The sequence below is a fragment of the Panthera tigris genome, chromosome C2, assembly GCF_018350195.1.
Source record: "Panthera tigris isolate Pti1 chromosome C2, P.tigris_Pti1_mat1.1, whole genome shotgun sequence".
NCBI lineage: Eukaryota > Metazoa > Chordata > Mammalia > Carnivora > Felidae > Panthera > Panthera tigris.
In genome coordinates, this window is record NC_056668.1 from 69750654 (window position 1) to 69771680 (window position 21027).

A 21027-nucleotide genomic window follows, 5' to 3' on the forward strand; every position below is an offset into this window, starting at 1 on the left:
CGGAGAACAGGCTTGGACTTGGGAGGCACCCCTGGGAGGGAAGAGGGCACCAGATTTGGAGAGTGAGAGCTGGGTTAAAATCCAGACCTTGTCACCCAGAACCTGGAAGACTTCAGGCTCCTCTAAATTTGCTCCTCAGTTTCTGGATCAGTAAAATGGGAGGATGTTAATTACTGTGGGGATCAAAGGACACAATGTATCCTAACACCACACAAATGCTTGTACACAAGGAAAACCTCCCCTGGGTTCCCCCAAAAGTCAGTTATTAAAGCAATTTCTGGGGCACCTGGGTGGCTCAGTCAGTTAAGCATCTGACTTCAGCTCAGGTCACGATCTCGCGGTCCGTGAGTTCGAGCCCTGCATCGGGCTCTGGGCTGATGGCTCAGAGCCTGGAGCCTGCTTTGGATTCTGTGTCTCCCTCTCTCTCTGCCCCTCCCCCATTCATGCTCTGTCTCTCTCTGTCTCAAAAATAAATAAACGTTAAAAAAAAAAATAAATAAATAAAATAAAGCAATTTCCCCTAAGGACAAAAAGGGAGATAGAAAATTCTGCCAGGAACTTAATTGTGAACGGCTCTAGCCTTGGGTATTAAATTTTAACTCCACATTTTTCAGGCATGAAAGCAAAAAGACAAACAAGGTAGGATATACACATTTGTGTGCATTAAGGTGCTATCTACTCTGAAGTCAGAAATCTCTTTGGCATCATATTCTGAGGGAAACTGATTACTTTAAAAAGCACACATGGGGGGCTGCAAATATTAAAAAGAAGTATTTCTCCCAGTTTTCCAAAAACTGAAGGGTATAAGAAAGAGGGTAGTATGATTAGGGTTCAGAATGAGGGTTTACTGCTATGTCAACTCCACCTGATTTTTTTTAAATTAATTAATTAATTTATTTATTTTAATGTTTATTCATTTTTGAGAGACAGAGAGAGAGAGACAGAGAGCAAGCAGGGGGTGGGGGGAGAGAGAGAGAGAGAGGGGGAGACACAATCCAAAGCAGGCTCCAGGCTCTGAGCTGTCGGCACAGAGCCCAACACAGGGCTCGAATCCACGAACTATGAGATCATGACCTGAGCTGAAGTCAGAAGTTTAACCTACTGAGCCCCACTATACCTGATTTTAAATGCCACAAACTCCTGAGGGGGCCTTGGCAATATTGGGATGTCCCCTCAGCAGATTTTGGAAGGAAGGACATTCCTGGACCAATTCTCAGCGTGAGTGCTAAGTGTGGGAGTTAAGCAGCCATGCACTAGCTCCCCTACAAGCAAGGCCTTCGAGGTCAGCCGACTGAAGGAGAGGCCACTGCCACGTGCAGAGAGAAAGTCTGGGACCCATTTTCCATCTTTGGGCACACTTCCAGAACCATGCAAACTTAGATACACTCTGGCAATACATCCAACCACACAGCTCTGCACCACCGGAGACCTGTCACTTCCATGCATCCAGCAGAGCCCTTATCAACTTCACCATGAGCACTCCATCAGTGCCCGCTTCTGGTGACACCATCCCAGCTCACATGCCCCCCTGCCCCACTCCAGGTCAGACCACTACAAGCTCGTCATTCCCTGTGGCTTTACCCCTCCTCTCTGGGGCCATTCCACAGGACCCCCATTTCACCAGCAGCAGGATCAAACAAATGGGTCAAAGCACACCCCCCAAAACAGCCAAGCACCTTGCACCTGCTCTGCAAGCAGGCCCTCTCATGTCCTGGTTTTTCCCATTTCCAAAGTTCCCAGCTCTGGCGGTGCTTTGCACAAAATGCCTGCCTCTTGCTCAGGTTCCCCCACTGTAGTCAAGTATCAACCACCTGCTTGAAATATACTTTCACAGTTTGTTTTCTCTCTGCCGCCCCTTCAATAAGAAGTGGAGACAGTGAAGGTAGGGATTCCACCAAGAATCCCTGGTGTGTTTAAGATCGATTTTTGTTCAAACATTCAGACAAAGCAGTATTCCAACCGACAGAGATGCGTGCCATCCCCAAATGAATGTAAGTAGTTTTTGATTCCCCAGAAATACCCTTCTGTGCCAAAAATTGAAAGAAAGAAGGGACACCTTAAAATCAGGTATATTGTAAACAGGACCTACAGGGAATTAGGGCCCAGGTGCAAACCTCAGGACTCTCATCTAGCTCTTCTGTTTACTGTAGCCGAAGGTAATTAGCATCCAAGAATGAAATCCAGACATGGAGCAAAAGAATTGCTTCCCTGGTCAAGGACAAGGCTGGTGTGCTGCAACCCACCCCACTCCTCAGCACAGAATTCTGACTCTTGACAGATGGAACCCAGGAAGGCACCACATGAAGACACAGTTGGCCTCTACAGTGTCCACCCCCGAGCACTAGGGCTTGGCATCCCTAGTGTCCTTGAAAATAACCTTGTCTTGGTCCATTTGGGCTTACAAGTACCATAGACTGGATGGCTTTTAAACAACAGAAATTTCTCTCTCACAGTCCTGAAGCCTTCAAGTCCAAGATCAACATGCCAGCACGGTTGAGTTCTGGTGAGAATCCTCTTCTGGGATGCAGACTGCTGACTTCTTGCTGTTTCCTCACATGGCAGAAGGAACAGGGAGCCCTCTGCAGTCTTTTATAAATTCAAAGCAGTAATACCAATCACGAGGGCTCTGTCCTCATGCCTTAATCACTTCCCAAGGCCCTAACACCTCCTGATACAATCACATTGGGGGTTAGATTTCAATTTATAAATGTTGGGGGCAGGGCGCCTGGGTAGCTCAGTCGGTTAAAAGTCTGACTCTTGGTTTCGGCTCAGGTCATGATCTCATGATTCATGAGTTTAAGCCCCGCCATCGGGCTTTGTGCAGACAGCACAGAACCTGGTTGGGATTCTCTCTGTGCCCCTCCCCTGTTTGTGTTCTCTGTCTCTGTCTCTGTCTCTCTCAAAATGAATAAACTTAAAAATAAAAATAAATAAATAAACTTTGGAGGGAGGCCACAAACATTCCATCCATAGCCAACCTCTTATCTACCCACCATGAAGTCTTTCTTAGTCTTTTTAATAAAGTATATACTCTGTCATTCTGGGTGGCAGAAGCAATCCGTAAGTCAGGTAACTGGCATCCCCAAAGTAGAACCTGGGAGGAGGGGGAAAAAAGCACAGACACAGACTGGCAGGAAACCCATCTCAAAAGCAACCAATCACCTGTAGTTTAGTTAATAGTGCTGTACCAATGTCAGTTTCCTAGTTTCAGTAATGTACTTTGGTTATGTAACATGTTATCAGGGAACACTAGGAAGGGTATAAAAAACTCTATTACTTTTGCAACTTCTTGTGAACCTAAAATTATTTCAAAATAAAACACACGAAAAAACAAACTACTGGTCAATGAGCTAAAGGATCGAGGCAAATGATGACTTAAGTAAATCCCTTCTAACTGCCCCAGTGCTTCAACCTACCTATGGCCTTTTATTCACCATTTCAATAACCTTTATTCCAAAGTTTACATCCTTTGTTAAGAATTTTTTAAGGTTGTTATCCTCACATACAGTTTCCAGGACTGAAAACAAAATGGAAAACATGATCCTGTGTTTATACAAACTCTTGCTTAAAGTTGGCAGTTCCTCAAAAAGTTAAACACAGAATTTCCATATGACCCACAAATTCTTCTCCTAGCAATGTACTCAAGATTACTGAAAACACATGTCCAAACAAAAACTTGTGCATGAATTTTTACAGTAGCATTAGTCATGACTGCCCCAAAGTGAAAACAGCCCCAGTATTCATCAGCTAAAATGTGGTATATCTATACAGACCCAATGGAATATTATCTGGCCATGAAAAGGAAGGAAGGAAGTGATAAATGCTACAACATCGATGAATCCTGAAGATATTTTGCAAAGTGAAAGAAGCCAGACATAAAATGCCATATACCATATGATTTATATATAATGTCCAGAATAGGGACACCTGGGTGACTCTGTTGGCTGAGTGTCCCACTCTTGATTTCAGCTCAGGTCATGATTCCAGGGTCATGGGATTCAGCCCTGCATCAGACGCAGTGCTGAGTGTGGAGCCTACTTAGGATTCTCTCTCTCTTCCTTTGCCCTCTGTCCCCAACTCATGCTCTTCCTCTCTCTCCAAATTAAAAAAGAAAGAAAGAAAGAAAGAAAGAAAGAAAGAAAGAAAGAAAGAAAGAAAGAAAGAGAACAATGTCCAGAATAAGCAAAAACATAGAAATAGGAAGTAGATTGGAGGCTGCCAGGACCTACGTGGCAGGGAGGGAAAAGATAAGGAGGGTATGTTAATGCATATAGGGTTTCTTTTTGAGGTAAGGAAAGTATTCTGGAATGAGACAGTGGTGATGGTTGCACAATGTTGCAAATATACTACAAACCACTGAATTATACACTTTAAAAAAAATTTTTTTTAATGTTTTTTATTTTTGAAAGAGAGACAGAGCATGAGCCGGGGAGGGGTAGAGAGAGAGGGAGACACAGAATCTGAAGCAGGCTCCAGGCTCTGAGCTGTCAGCACAGAGCCCGACGCAGGCTCGAATCCACAAACCATGAGATCATGACCTGAGCCTAAGTCAGACACTTAACCGATTGAGACACCCAGGCACTCCTGAATTGTATACTTTAAAATGGTGACTTGGGCACCCAGCTGGTTCACTCAGAAAAGCGTGCAACTCTTGATATCAGGGTTGTGAGTTCAAGCCCCCTGTTAGGTGTACAGATTATTTAAAAAACCAAATACGCTTAAAAAAATTATTTAAAAACATAAAAATAAGATAATAAAATTGTGACTTCTACAGTATGGGAATCACGTTTGAAAGAAAGAAAGAAAGAAAGAAAGAAAGAAAGAAAGAAAGAAAGAAAGAAAGAAAGAAAAGAAAAATAAAGAAAGAAAGAAAGAAAGAAAGAAAGAAAGAAAGAAAGAAAGAAAGAAAAGCAAAACAAAAAGTTCTGTATAGAGGGAAATTTTCCTTTCTTTTCCCCAGGCTTCCCCTGGAACAACAACTCACGCATACTATACCAAGGCTTGCCTTCGATTAGTCTGGTATAAGGCTGGCAAAGGGTTACACTTCACTCAGCAAATATCTATGTGAGGGAGGAGACAAAAAAGCATTTCTAAAAATAAATAATGGAAAAAATCACTATATCTCAAGGGCTTCTCCAGAGTCAGGGGGTGATTAACTTAGGTTAACTATGCACTTGGTAAACTGAATGTTGCTGACTACAACATAGCATTCTCTACCTCCCCCAAATAAATAAATATCTGGGGCCTGCCTGTCCTTCTCTTTAAAAATATTAAAATGTTCAAGATTTTAAGAGGCTTCATTGGCTTCAGGTGTTTCTACATTTCATAAATATATTTACAAGGTTCTAGACCTTTAGGAATTCATATTTTCATCGGATCTCCTCCAAGTGTTCATCTCTATAGACAAACATCCTCACAGTTTGGGCATACCTTAACTGGGCAGTCAGTCCCTCCATCACCTTGACCTCCCAGAAATGGGCTCTCCATCACCACATACACAATCAGAGCCCATCCACAGCACCCACAAAATGATTTTGTCTTGAAAAAAGGATCGGGGCACCTGGATGGCTCAGTCAGTTGAGCGTCCAACTCTTGGTTTCGGCTTGGGTCATGATCTCATGGTTCGTGGGTTCGAGCCCCACGGTGGGCTCTGTGCTGACAGTGCATGGAGCCTGTTTGGTATTCTGTCTGTCTCTGTCCCTCCCTTGCTTGCTCTCTGTGTCTCTTTCAAAATAAATAAAGTTTGGGGCCCCTGGGTGGCTCAGTCGTTTAAGTGTCCGACTTCAGCTCAGATCATAATCTCGCAGTTTGTGACTTCAAGCCTGCATCGAGCTCTGTAATGACAGCTCAGGGCCTGGAGCCTGCTTCAAATTCTGTGTCTCCTCTCTCTGCCCCTCCCCCACTTGTGCTCTGTCTCTCTCTCTCTCTCAAAAATAAATAAATGTAAAAAAATTTTTTTAAATAAAAAAATAAAGTTTAAAAAAATTAAAAAATAAAAATAAACAAAAAAATAGAAAAAGGATCACGCTTTCCATTTTATTTCCAACACCAGAAACTGTATCACAATGCTTAGCATGAGATGAGACTCTACCCAGACTGCTAACATCAGTAACCTCAACTAACCCCAGCACTAATCCCTGGCGATCCAGCAGGGCCCCATACACCCTTTTTTTGTTCATTTCTGAGACAGTTCAGTAGGCAAAATAATGCATTTCTTAAATATGTGATGACTTGGAATTCTAACAACAAGCATATTAGAATAAGACTGACTTCTTTCTTCTTTAACTGAGCATACATTGTGCTTTGTGCATAAATCAGTGCTGTGCATAAATATACTGCCAAGAAAACTTTGCACAAGGAGGCTACCTTCACTCAAATCACTTCTTTAACTCCTCTTTGAGAGCTGTTGAAAAGCCAGTCGGTAAGTCAAGTCATACAACAGTTTCTCTGCCTCACAGTCATACCTTAACTCTGATTTTAAGAAGTAGAATTAAAACTATAACATCTCTGGCTTTGTGTGACTTCCAACTCCTTCCTAAACTAAATCTACCCTGAAGAATAAGGATTTGCCACCTTGAAGGAAAATACTTCTTAGAAAACCATGGGCTCTGAGAGCAATTCTAAATGACAAGTTGCAAAAATATAAGTTAAAAACCTCCCTTGTTGGTGACCCTGAAACTATAAACTGGTTTGGAGGTACAGATTTTGTTCTTTGTTAATTACTGAAGACAGTACATGATTATAAATACATTATAAGTATATGAAAAATATGAACACATGAATAGAGACAGGATCTAGTAAAAATGAAAAATAATATTGCATTAAAGTAGATTTTTCAAGAATTTCCTTTAAGTTACTGTTATACTATAATTAAATAAAAAAGAAGACACATCATTCACATTAACGGCCAGCCACTTTACCCTACACAATGTTCTAATATCTTAATAGTCTACCACAATTCCTACATCCCCTTCTGGGTCACAGCCCCTGACCCTGAGCCTGTCTTCACATAAGGAGATGAGTTATTTTAACCCAGAGCACATCACCAAATAGCTACCCACATAAAGGCTCAGCTGACTCTTCTCTACGCTGGCACACAGCTCTGCCAGAGCTCCCTTCCTTCTCTCTCTCAGCATGGTATCTCACCAAACAAAAAGCCTAAGTGTCACTTACAGTGGACTCATAAAAATAGCAACCTCAACTAATCCCCACACTAATTCCTGTGATCTGGTAGTTTGTGCCCCTCTAAGTAGCAGGGCCACATACACCCTTATTTTGTTTCGTATTTCCAAGACCATTCAAGAGGCAGAACAAAACAATTCTTAACCATAGGATGTCAGTAACAAGAGCAAGCATAGCTAAGTGCTTATGATAGCGGTGCTGGGCTAAAACCAATTCTGAGACACGGAGAGTCACTATTCAAACCCAGACCTGACCGACTCCAGAATTGACACCTTTGGCCACTACTCTTTGAAAATAATGCTAATTTTAGGGGCGGCTGGGTGGCTCAGTTGGTTAAGCCTCCGACTTCGGCTCAGGTCATGATCTCATGGTTTACAGGTTCGAGCCCCGTGTCAGGCTCTGTGCTGACAGCTCGGAGCCTGGAGCCTGCTTCAGATTCTATGTCTCCTTCTCTCTCTGCCCCTCCCCCCCTCACACTCTGTCTCTCTCTCCTTCAAAAATAAACAAACATCAAAAAAAATTTTCTAAGGGGCACCTGGGTGGCTCAGTCGGTTGAGGGACTGACTTCGGCTCAGGTCATGATCTCACAGTTTGTGGGTTCAAGCCCCGTGTCAGGCTCTATGCTGTGACAGCTCAGAGCCTGGAGCCTGCTTCTGATTCTGTGTCTCTCTCTCTCTCTGCCCCTCCCCCACTCATGCTCTGTCTCTCTCTGTCTCAGAAATAAACATTAAAAAAAAAATTTTTTTTAAAGAAAATAATGCTGATTTTAACTTTTTAAAGTGTATTTAGGGGCGCCTGGGTGGCTCAGTCGGCTAAGCATCCAACAGCAGTTCAAGTCATGATCTCATGGTTTGTGGGTTCGAGCCCTGCGTCAGGCTCTGTGCTGACAGCTCAGAGCCTGGAGCCTGCTTCAGATTCTGTATCTCCCTCTCTCTCTGCCCCTGCCCCACTTGTGCCACCCCCCCTCAAAAATAAATAAACACAAAAAAATTTTTTTAGGTGTGTCTACACAAAAAGTCTCATTTGTGACAAAGACCTCGAGATGCTAAGGAAAGGGCTAACCTGTCCATGCCCTCTGAGCTAGGGACAGAACCAGAGCTGGAACCCGGGACGGCCAACCACATCCATGATTCTTGCCACTGGCTCCAAGCAACTCTGAGGTCTATATAAACCCTCTGGAAATAGTTATTGCCAATGGTTTTTTAGGCAATGACATAGAAGAAAAGGCTAAAACTCAAAGGAATTTGGAAATAAGCTATCTTCTCTTGATAATGTGGTATTTCCTAATTTAGACACATGCATATCTACTCTTTGACATCATAACAATTCTAATATGCAGAATAATATATAACAAAAGTGATGAACTAGAAAAAAACAGCAGTTTTACAGTCACAAAGACCTGGAGCTGACTCAGAGACCATTTCTATGGGAGACCTTGAGTGGGTCGCTCTTCATGTGTAAAATGGTATTAGCTACCTTAGAGTCGGCCAGGTATTCAGCACACAGCAGGTATGCAAAATCTGTTAGTTTCTTCACATCACCATCAATTCTAGGGCTTGCAGGGGCTCTAGGGTTGTAAGACAAAACACCTCTACTCTGAAAGTCTGTCCCTTCAGAATGCCATGGACTCAAATGGAATTTGCTGACAAGAAAACATACTCTTTCCTGGAAGCAGCACTTTCCTGAGAAACTTGCATTCACTAGGGAGTAAACCGGCCAGTATCCTCCCATAAAATGCAATAATGCTATTTATAATAGCTGAAAAGTGGAAGCAACTCGAGTGTCCACGGATGGATGAACAGACAAACAATGCAGCATACATGTATGAGGGAGTTTCAACCAGCCTTAAAAAGGAAGCAGATTCTGACACCTGCTACAACATGGATGAACCCTGAAGACATTTTCTGGGTAAAACAAGCCTGACACAGAAGGAAAACTACCGTATGAGTCTACTTATATGGGGCACCTAGAGGAGCACCTACAGTGGTGGCTTCCAGGGGCAAGAGTGAGGGTACAATTGAGAATTCGTGTTTAATGGGCAGTGTTTCAGGTTGGGGTAATGAAAAGTTCTGGAAACGGATGGTGGTGCTACTTAGACAACTTGGTGCATGAATGTACTTAATGCCACTGAACTATATACTTTAAAATGGCTAAAATGCTAAATTTTCTGCAATTAAAAAAACAGCAAAGCTACCCATCTGTCCACGGGGGCCTTGGACTCTGCTTCCTGGGGTCTGGGCCACACCTTGCCATTTCCCTCTAACAGCTCTGCTCTCAGCCTGCCCGGGCCGGGTTTCTCATTATTAACACGTCCCATCCGTCCCATCCGTCCCATCCGAGGGCACTCACCAGGCCGCAGGCTCAGGGCAACCTGCTGGGGCGTCATCTGAATGACATCCGAACTCATGGGACTGGAGCCCTTGCTGCTGAGAGGCAGGCTTCGCAGGACCCGGGTGCTGCTGGCTGGGCTCTCAAACTCGCCTCCGCAGCCGTTTTTGACCAGGTTTGCCTCCAAGTCACACCGGGAGGTGACTGAGCGCAGGCTGCCGAAGTCCTACGTGCAGAGACAGAGGAGGAGAGAGCACACGGTGGTCAGGCTGTCTTTCCAGAGCACCTCAGGTGGTAGACCCATCACCATCTCGGGGACCTGAAACCCTCTGCACTCCATTTTTATCGTCTGAAAGCGGTAAAAGTGATAGCATAGACCCCAATATGCCTCACCGAGGATTACAAGAGTTAATTAAAGTACTGGATATGACAGCACTTTGTAAACTGTAGATGCATAATGAAACTGTTTCATTTCACTGTTCCTTTAATGGTCAAAATTCTCCTGAAAAAATGCATGTGTCTACATGATTAGCGGGGGCGGGGGGGGAAGTAACTGGTCAGTTACACAACTGAAAAATTTTGAAAGATGCTATATAAGTGGACAAGTAGTCATTCAGGCAATGAAGAGTTAACTTTTGAGCCATCCACTCATCTACTGTGCAGGACCTGTACATTCTGCGCAGTCATTCTGTTAGACAACATGGCAACGAACACAGTGCCCTTTGACCCAGCGGTCCACTCCTAGGAATTTATCACAAGAAATCAATCAGAAGGGGAAACTCTATAAGAAGATATATACTGCAGCATTATTTAGAATAGCATGATCTTATAAACCTAAATCCCCAAATGATAAGAAAAACATGGTATATGATCTCCATACACAGTCATTCAAAACTATGAAGACTAAATCAGAAAATAAAATCATATCTGCATTGGGATTCAAAACTAAAGTTTTTTTTAATTAAGGATAGTTGAGGCATTAGAGTGACTAAAATTATATTTTATATTATCTTTACTGTTATTTGAATAATAAACAAGAAAGGTACTTTCTTTTCTTTTTGTTAAAAAATTTTTTAATGTTTGTTTATTTTTGAGAGAGAGAGAGAGTGTGAGCGGGCAAGGGATAGAAAGAGAAGGGGACACAGAATCCGAAGCAGGCTCCAGGCTCTGAGCTGTCAACACAGAGTCCGATGCAGGGCTCGAGCTCATGAACCATGAGATCATGACCTGAGCTGAAGACAGACGCTTAACTGACTGAGCCACCCAGGCGCCCCGACACTTTCTTTTCTTAAGCTGGATTTAGGAGAAGGTTGTGTATCAGACTGACCCAACCTTATCTGGGCATCAGGAGTTTAGGCCACTCACTTTAAAATGAAATAATATACTCTGTTATAAAATATGGTACTTATAAGTATTCATCATTTTGCAGTAAGGGGATTTTCAACAGCAAAGTAAACCCAAGATTCTCTCTGAACATCCTTTCACTGATGGATGTAGAAAATAAGATCACCTCCACCAGCTGGCTGAATGCCAGTACTCCATTAGATAATCCTTGTAATAGCTAGAGGAGTTACAATGCTGATCTCTTCCCCTCCCCTCTGTAACATTTTGTCAGAAAGCCTCAGATGATTCAAGTGTCCTGACTGCTGTGTTAGGAGCCAGACTGCTGGGAGAAGCACAGACACTCAGAGGACTCGCCGTTCATCATGGTCCAGGATGCCCCAGGACTAGCCAATGCCTATTAGAGCCTTCACAAGGTTCAAGACCAAGAAGTCAAGAACAATTTGCAGTGTTTTTATATAAGTAAAACCAGATGTGTTGTTCTGGGCCTCTGTGATTTTGTTGGTGTTTTTTGTTTCTTTTTTTTCTTTTTTTTTTTTTTTTTTTTTGTATATTGAACCCCTGGGATCTTGCCTGTCAACCTCAGGGCTGGTATTGTAAGTGGCTCCAGACACTTGTGGAACAGGTGAGAAAAATAATTATTCCAGCTAAAACTAATTATCCTTGAAATTATACAGGATTTCAAAGCTAGGCTTTCCAAACTGGGTTCCACATGGCCAAGTTCGGCTCTGATGTAGACATTCTAATGAAGCAGTACAAAAGCACAGGGATGGGGGAAGGGAGAGGTCTGCAGTCCTGAGCTGTCTGCAGCGGAGGTCTAATTGGCTGTCCAGAGCTGGAAGGGCTCAGGGGCTCGCCTGCTCAGAGCCTACTTGGCGAGAATTTCTGAACTTCTTGCTGACATACTAGGCCTTGCTGCCAGCTCCTCCAATTCTGACGAGCTGGTCGTGCTTGGCCCAGTTCTGATTGTCAAGGTACACCGTCTTGAGCTGTCCAGGGCAAAACTCTGCCATCAGGTTGGCAATGAAAGCATCTTTGGTGTCCCCAGAGTGACAGGGAGCCCTGACATCCCTCCCATTGGTCTGGAGCAGCTTGCAGTCTAAAACAGACTAGGTTACAGAGCCAACGTGCTTCCTGCAGGAGGTGGTTGCATGATTCCTAGTCCATAGCCTTGGCGATTCATTTCAGCTTGGCCATCGAGATCATGCCCTACAACCCAGACACCAGCATTAGCAGTGAACTTCACCCAAGCTTCCTAGTCATCCTGCTCAGAAGATTTTTGACAGACACTACCGGTCCTTGATGGAGAACTTGTACAGGGCCACCTGCTGGCCAGGGAAGATGCACCTGCTAGGATCATCAGCCGACTTAGAGTCCAGGTCATCCTTCCTAGACCTGACGGCCACACCCGTGCCAAGTACAGCCTTCTCTGTGTGTCTGGCTTTAACAATGGTACTCTAGCGGCTCTGAGGCCTCTTCAATCTCTAGGATGTTAGGAGCAACGCTCTCTTCATTCCCCTCACTGGTAGCAGCTTATGTCTCCTTAATAATATTCTTCGAGGTTGTGGTAAACCTTCACTACAATGCACGTGGCTTCCCGGAAGTTTGCTGCGCAGCCAAGGGAGGGCCACTGACCTTTGTATTGTCACCTGGTTGCCAGTATGAGAACTACCAATGACCATATTAAAACCGCAACTCATGGGGCAGCTGGCTGGCTCAGCTGGTGGAGCATGTGACTCTTGATCTAGGGATCGTGAGTTCAAGCTCCACATTGAGGCTTGCTATAGAGCTTACTATAAAAACAAAACAAAACAAAACTCTCAAGGTGACTTCAGTAGTGCCAACCAAGTCAGAAATGGGACACTACAGAGAGCCCCCTTCTCAGCACACAGCCAGGGACACCCTACAACGGCACCTACACCAAATTTAGACTTAGTCTCAGTGACCTCCACCTCTATCATCAGTTTGTCAACCTTCTCCTATTTCACAAAGTTCAGTGTCTTGTTATTTGGGGCAGGCCCAATGGTTTCACTGATGTGTTCAACAGCCTTTGAGACATCTTTACCTATTATTTGAGCCTTGTCATTGTCCCAGGGCTCTAAGGCCTCAAGGACACCACCTGAGGCACCTCTAAGCTTAGCAGGTCTGAAGCACCTTTTAAGAGTAAGGCAGCTCCCTCAGTGGTGGGATTCCCACAGTAGTTGAAGGTCCATCTGGCACAGTCTTCCAAAAATAGCCAAGACTAATTTCCAGCCATAGGTTCTTGCTGGTCAAGCAAAGGACAGAGTGCTGCAGGCCCAACAGGAGTGCTGACCCCACAAGCCCAGGTGAGTCTCCTCTATTCCTGAACTCCTTTCTGGATAGTTTAATTTTGAATGAAAACAGATGCATATTTAAAGACAAGGACCTAGGGGCGCCTGGGTGGCTCAGTCAGTTAAGCATCCAACTCTTGATTTCTGCTCAGGTCATGATCTCATGGTTCATGGGATCGAGCCCCTTGCATTGGTATCCACAATGGCAGAGCAGAGCCTGCTTGGGATTCTCTCTCTCCCTCTCTCTCTGCCCCTCCCTTGCTCATGTGCACTCTCTCAAAATAATCAAATTAGTTAATTAATTAATTTAAAAAACAAAATAAACACAGGGACCTAAAACCACAGAGATCAGGGGCATACACTGTAGTGGTTATAACCTTCCAAATATGCAAGCATTATAAATAAAAGGAAATGTCTCAATATCTCCATTTTAGGCTTCAATTCTGTGAATGCAGATGCCCCAAACTATAAATCCCTGGAGGAAAGAAAGACTCATGATTGAGAAAAGTCTTCCTCACATGAATGACATCCCGCTATCTGATGTGTTAAGAGTCTTCAGATCCCAGAGGCCAGATATTTGGAACCTCTCCAGGTGTCAGAACACAGCGAGTTCCGAGGGGAATGGACTTCAGATGCACCACCTGGTGTCAGCCCCTCCTCTCTACGGGTGAGGAATCAGAGGCCCACATGCCAAAGTTCATGCCAAACTTCACCCAAGAAATTCAAATTCATCCGGCCTCAGCTGCCTGGACCGCAGTGCTCTTTGCATCACCTACCTTCCATGTCAAACAAGGCCATGGTTGAATTCTGCAGCAAGAAACTAACTCTGGGTCCCCGGATTCCATCCCTCTGAATTTAGTACTTCCTTGCTGCCCCCAAGGCAGAGATCTTCCTGCCATCTATCAAACTTGGAGGATAAATATTCTCTCTTATGCAGAAAAACAGGTACGGAAGGAGAGTGGGGACTTCATCTCAACTTGGAAAAATGGAAACTAGTTTCAGGAAGGGCTTCTAATTGGGCACAGCTCGACCGTTGCAGGTGCTCCCGATGCTCGATGCTAAAAGTTTCACTTCATGGAGGAAGCATCTGTCCATGGTCTCCAGAAACGCATCCATCAACCCTCCAAGGACTCATAAAAGGAAACTGCATTACAGGCAAACTTCCAAAAGAAGCAACAGAATGGGAACAGGAACTTGAAACATCTTTTATGGCTTTTAGTCACTATGCGGTGATATAAAAAAGAAAACGGAAGTGTTCCAAATTTAGATCCCTTTTAATTTGCTACCACATTGGCCTTTGCAAGTTGTTTTAACTTGCTCCCTTTCACTGCCTCCATCACCTACCATGTAGAAGATACAGTGAGCTCCACTGTTTGTAACATTGTAACACCTAACTCCCTGTACGATTGGCTAACCAAAATCTCTCTCCCTGCAGTGAAGGCCTGTGCCTGCATCGCCGCCAGTGCGAACAGGTTCATTCAGGTTCTAGTGATTGTGTCATAGCAGTCATTACATTATCTGCACCCCATCCTGCCTACTCTGGCTGAAGGTTGAAACTCTAAGATGTGGGTGGTGGTTTGGGGGAAAGGGTGGATTTTTGTTTGTCTCTGAAACAGCAGGGGTGGGTGAGCTGAGAAACTTGCAGGCCCTGGGAGAAGAGGAACCCAGGCAGGAAAGAGACAGACAGTCCCAATTTCTGGGATGAAAAGGGAAGAAACAAACTTGTGAATGGGCAGAGAGCCTGGCAGAGAAGTGGGCACAGGTGGGGAGCTGACCACCATCTGAGGCTGGCCTCTTTCCTGGGATATGGCAGGGCCAGGCTAGCCCCTCAGAGCCCGAGTGGATGTGGGGGCAGTGAGGGGAGAGGGTAAGCGATCCAAACCAAAATCTGTGCATAAGCAACACCCTCCCACATGTACCCTCTGCCCCGGGGATGGAGAAATCCCTCCGGCAGCTTTCAGGCGGCTCATTTAATTCACTGAACAAATATTTATGAAGCATCCACAATAGGTCAAGATTATTCCTTTCATGACCACAAAGAGATGCTCTCAAAGAATCTATATTTTATTGTGAGCTGGAGTGAATGCTCATTTTTTTTTTCTTCATTTCCTCCTAGCTCAAAGGAAAATACAGGCAATGTGTCATTTATGCCCCAGCCACCATAATTTCCCCAGAAGGTCCGCTTGGCCTGTCTTCTTTCCCAGCTTCTAAAAAGTCCCCTTCCTCATTTTCCTGCACCCGGCCCTATTGACCCTTCATTTCTGCCTCTCCATGTCTACCTCCCCGGCAAAGACCCCTCACCCTGGCCCAGGCTTCCCCAGTCTTCTTCCACGTCCATCCCCGTTTCCTCCTATCAAAACACCACAGGCCAGCCTCCCTGGTTCTTCTCCTTCTGGCTTCTCAGCAGCCTGCGCTGCCGTGGACACAAGGTGCCTCACTGTCATGCCCAACAGACTCCCCACTTCCCCAGTCCTGTATGCAATCCCCTAGCCTATCTTTGTCTCCACTCGCACAAACTCTGCTCCCTCTATCCTCATAGGGAGCCTGGGTGCTTCAGCCCTGTCCACTTCTCCCAAACCACCATCCTCCTACAAGCCACACTGGCTTCCCTGCTTCGAGCACATTCTGCTCATGCACAGGGTCTCCCTGGGCACTCAGCTAGGTCCGGTCTCCCAGTTCTCACTGCACGTAGGCAAAGTGATGTGACTGGGTCATAGGCAAGAAAGTGTGTGTAGAAACAATGCAGGCTGCCCAGGGCCTCCGAAAGCGCGCGCGCGCACACACACACACACACACACACACACACACACACACACACACACACACCATGCCCTGCAAATTCCTCTTCACAGCTAACTGGGTTGTGAAACTTATAATCTTAGATCAGGGGAAATTTTCCACTAAAAAAAAAAATGACAGACAAAATGGATAATAAGCTGCTGGGGTTTGTTGTGTGTTTCATCCTGTGCTGTACAAAGAGCCCCATAAGTATTCGTGCTGGTTGAGAAGCAGGGGCCATGGGGGTATCACAAAGTATGAGGGGCAGGGGCTGAGGTGCGCAATGGGAACAGGTGAGGACAGGCAGCCTCCTACACTCCTGGTCTAAGAGTACAAAAAATCCTGGCAATTCTGGTCTTGAAGCCAGAGGGTGAGTCTGAAGCCACCAGTAAACTACATCAGGAAACAAAGACAAGAGGGATGTCTGGTTGGCATCAGTTGGTTGAGCATCCCACTCTTGATTTCAGTTCAGGTCATGCTCTCACAGTTCGTGAGTTCGAGCCCTGTGTCAGGCTCTGTGCTGACAGCACCTGCTTGGGATTCTCTCTCTCCCTCTCTCTCTCAAAATAAATAAATAAACTTTAAAAATTAAGAAAGAAAGCAAGCAAGCAAGCAAGCAAGCAAAGACAAGAGAGCAAAAGAGCCAGGTTGACAAGGCCATTCAGGGGGCACCTGGCTGTCTCAGTCAGTAAAGCATGTGACTCTTGATCTTGGGGTTGTGAGTTCGAGCCCCACGTTGGGCATAGCGATTACTTAAAAATAAAATCTTAAGAAAGGAGAGGGAGGGAGGGAGAAAGAGAGAGAGAGAGAGAGAGAGGGGCAACGCAGCAGAACTCTGTAGAGAACCAGAGTGAGGTGCTGAGCAGGAGCTGAACAAGGGCAGACTCAAACTCGATACCTGTGGGAGAATAGAGTAATGGGAGGGCAGACTGGATAAAAGAAGTGGAATTAGGTCACAAGGAATGTTAAATGCAGAGTGAGGGTCCTCACCCCACCTCAAGTAAAATAAGAAAGCACGGTGAGTTCAAGAGCAGGGGAGTCTTGATGGAATATGTTCTGAGATTAATCCGTGCTGGTGTGCAACGACAAGGCAGGTGGGTGGATCGGAATCCACACAAACACACTGATTAGGGACCTGGCCCTCCCTGGCTGTCCATTAGGCACCAGCCCTCAATGTACATACACATCATACACTCTTGGCCATGCATTACCTCTCTGATGACGTCCCAGGATATATGGTTAAGAAGGCACTCGGCCACACTTACTCTGTCTTGCTAAAGGGCAGAGACTGATCAAAAACTATTCCTGAACTCTCCAAACTCAGCTCCCTGAAATACACTCAGGCCCCAGGGGCAGTTCGCCCCAAGAAAATGAGGAGTTCTTCAGCCAAGACTGAGGCTCCGCCAAAGCACAGGGAACCAGATGGGCTAGAGAGGGAACCCAAGTGTGGCCTGGGACAATGACATGTTCCTTGAGATAATGTCATTCACTATCAATATTAGGACATCAGACTCGTGGAGGTACTAGCACAAGAAAAGGAAGAAAACCAAAGCAGACCACTGACCCTGGCTTCCAGATCCCACTGCCTACATTTACTAGAAAATGTCACTGACAACAGAAGCAGTTTGCTGGATAATACTGATTCTGTTAATTAGCAGTCCCATTCACAAACCCTCTCACGGCCTGATCTCATTCTACACTCCCAGTTATGCTGGAGGGTGGGAGCTGTCACCTCTGTTTTACATATCAAGAAACTGGGAGGAAATATGGCAAAACTGAGATTTAAATTTTGGTTTTCTAATGACATGTTGTTTAAGCCCACCTCTTTTATCCAATATGAATTTCTGCCAGATTCTTGGCTGAATCTGGAGAGGCCAAGATGAGTAAGACATAGTTTAGATTTTCAAGAAGATGATTTAGTCAGTAACCGGCCTGAAAACAAATTAATAACAATAAAAGGTTATAAGTGCTACCAATGAAGTACAGAATATGGGGAGACAAAGAGGTGGTCATGGCCTGCACGTGCAGATAATCAATAGCAATCCAGTGAAAGCCTTCAGCCAGTATTTATTGAGCAACTACTGTGTGCCAGGTTAACGCTCTGTGTACTAGGGATCCAGCAATGCAGAAAACAGATAAAACCCCTGCCCCAACATTCGGGAAGAGAAAGATAACATTTCCTTGCCAAATGGCGTGGATGGACTGAGGGATGGATAGGTGGACAGATGTGTCTGGGAAAACCATGAAAGTCTTCATAGAAGAGATGAGTCTTGGACTGATTCTTGAAAACGGGGGAAGACAAATGTTGGTCAGGAAAAGGGGGGAAGCACAGGAGCACGCACAGGAAAAACCATGAGGGTATTCATCAGGCAGGGCTCTCTAGGGATCTTTGGGTAGTTCCCTCTGACCAAAGTGCTGGGGGCAGGCAAGTGATGATGGTGGGGAGGCAGGTGGGGGCCAAGGAACTTGGATTTGTCATGCAAGTCATAGGGTACCAGTGAAAGGTTTTAAAGAAATTTCATAATAAACACACCACAATTAAGCACAAACACAATGAAGATTCATACATTGAGAAGATTTCTTGGGATAAATTTATTGGGATTGGAGTAATTTATTTAGTAATCTTACTCTCTACTAAAAAAAAATTCTAGAGAGGTCACACTTGAGAGGCCAAGTGGCCTCGAGGAAAGAGCTTGGACTCAGAAGTCCAAGAAGGCAGACTGAAACTCAGCTCTGGCACAATGCATAGTCTTGAAAAAGTCACTTCACCTCTCTGAGCCTTCAATTTTCATCAATAAAATGGCTGTTATTCCCACCTACCTGACGGAGCTGTTGTGAGGGTTGGAGATGCCATGTAAAAGGTGTGCAGTATCTAGCGGGGCTCCCCGCACGACCATCTGTAGCCATCGAAGAGGAAACCAATCCCTAGGCTCCGAGGCTGCATCGTGGTGAAGAAGCGTGGCCTCCCAGGAGCCCTCTCTTGTCCTCCTGACAGGCCCCACGCACTGAATTGCAGACACTTAGCCAGTGCGAGATAGCAAGTCTTAGCTTCAAAAAATAACCTTAACAGGGTGCTTGTGCAAAGAAGGTCTGTGCCCTGTGCTTCTGACAATAGTTTTGACAAGTGATCCAGAAATGTCCTTCAAGAGAGGAATTTTAGAAATTGATCATTTGCTGATGAGCGCACCAAGCTCTGGTATTTGCGTCGCTTTATGAAAGCAGTATGCCTAACATCTTTCTGAACTTATAACCCTTCTTACAGGGTGGGAAGAAACAGCAACCATTATTTTTAACTATTCCATAAAGGCTGACTCATAATACTCATCCTCAGACGAGCCCCATGAAGATGGCTGGCCTCCACCAACATGCCACCCACCACTGTAGGTTCTGAACTGTCACACAACAACTCACTTCACATGCTCACATCTCTTACCAAAGAGCAGAAAACCATACGAGGGTCATAACTGGCTTCCCCACAAGGGGAAGGAAGGCCCTGTTTTCCTAAAATAGGGTGAAAACACTCAACACGATCTGAAGACCCATGTTATAAATGCCCTAGAAAAAAAGAGGAAGACACAGTCTGCAGAATTTTCTGCGCAGTCAACTTGCGAGCCGTGGGGTAGCCTGCCCCTTCTTCCCCACCCCCACCCCCGCCACATACCTCTTTGAAGCACCAGGCACATTTCGGGTGGATTAACAGACATTCTTCACAGGAGGTGGCACTTCCACTAGTGCATATGTTAAGACCTTCAAAGAAAGATAAAGATGCACCAATTAGTTCCAGGCCATAAACCTGATTGATGAGGCTTTTGTATGGGGTGGGGGGAGGGGTCACTTCCTTTTTTAACAGGGAGCCTGGGTAAGGCTGAAGGGTACAGGCCCCAGTGCTAATCGCAGGTTAAGGCTCATTGGCCATGCCCTAAACGTGCCCTAAACGATGTGACAGTTTTTGAAGCACTCACCGAGCGTGCCCACTAGTGTGAGCAACTCCCATTACTTCTGCTGGATCCCCGTGGACTTCCAGCCCCATCACACAGGAGGGCCTCCCTCACAGAAGGCCTCACTACACTCAGTCCACCCAAAATGACAAAAAGAAATTGTACGATAAAAGGAAAGAAAAAAGAGGGGCGCCTGGCTGGCTCGGTGGGAAGCGCTTCTAACTCTTGATCTCAGGGCTGTAAGTTCGAGCCTCACATTGACCAGAGAGAGGACTTAAAAATAAAATCCCTATTAAAAAGAAAAAAGAGGGGCACCTGGGTGGCTCAGTCAGTGAAGCATCTGACTCTTGGTTTCAGCTCAGGTCATGATTTCATGATTCACGAGCTGGAGCCTTACATCCAGCTCTGCGCTGGCAGTGGGGAGCCTGCTTAGGATTCTCTCTCTCCCTCTCTTGCTCTGCCCTTCCCCCACTCACTCTTACTCTCTGAAATTAATTAATGGGTTAAGATAAAATCCATTAATTCAGTATACCTACTAGTAGGTCAAATAAGAAAAACCATATCATCACCTCACTGGGTAATAAAAAGGCATTTGACCAAATTCAAAACCCATCCTGATTTAAAAAAAAAAAAAAATCAGAAACTAAGATTAGAAGGAAATTTCTTTATCATCATAAAGCTTACTTATTTCAAACCAAGACCAGTCCCTTCTCTCCCATTAATCTGCGGAGGGGTCTCCCGAGGGGGGTGCTAAACTGCAGTGGTGAAGTTAAATTCGTTGCCCCCTCAACTCCCTAACCCACACCTGCACCCACCCTTCTTCAATCTTGCGAACCTTGAAACTTATCATTCTTTTCTTTTCCTTCTTCTCAGAAACATCAAGGACACAGTTCTTTTGACCAAGAGGAGAGGATGTTGGTATTTCTCTGAATGAACATGGCTCTCTGTTCAGCTCTCATAGCACTAAGGACCCACTAGTCTCTTCTGGTCATTGCCCTGAATTTTAAGAAGACACTTGAAATTGTCCACTGAACTGATGGAAAAAAGAGAAACCCAGGGCCACCAGCCCTAGAAAGAAGGGTCCAAACTGTAAGGGGAAAAACAGCCGGAAAAGATTAAAAGGGAGAGTGGAGGAGAAAATATAGGGA

General features: G+C 45.1%; 1 protein-coding gene across 1 annotated transcript in view; it reads right to left on the minus strand.

Moving 5' to 3' along the window:
* The window catches only part of ITGB5 (integrin subunit beta 5), a 120757-nt gene that overhangs the window by 89810 nt on the left and 9920 nt on the right, over positions 1-21027 (minus strand). The window contains exons 2-3 of the mRNA XM_042998988.1: positions 19603-19688; positions 9532-9736 (exon numbers count right to left, since the gene is read on the minus strand). Coding sequence (XP_042854922.1) covers positions 9532-9736; positions 19603-19688 — 291 coding nt within the window. The remainder of the gene's footprint in view (positions 1-9531; positions 9737-19602; positions 19689-21027) is intronic.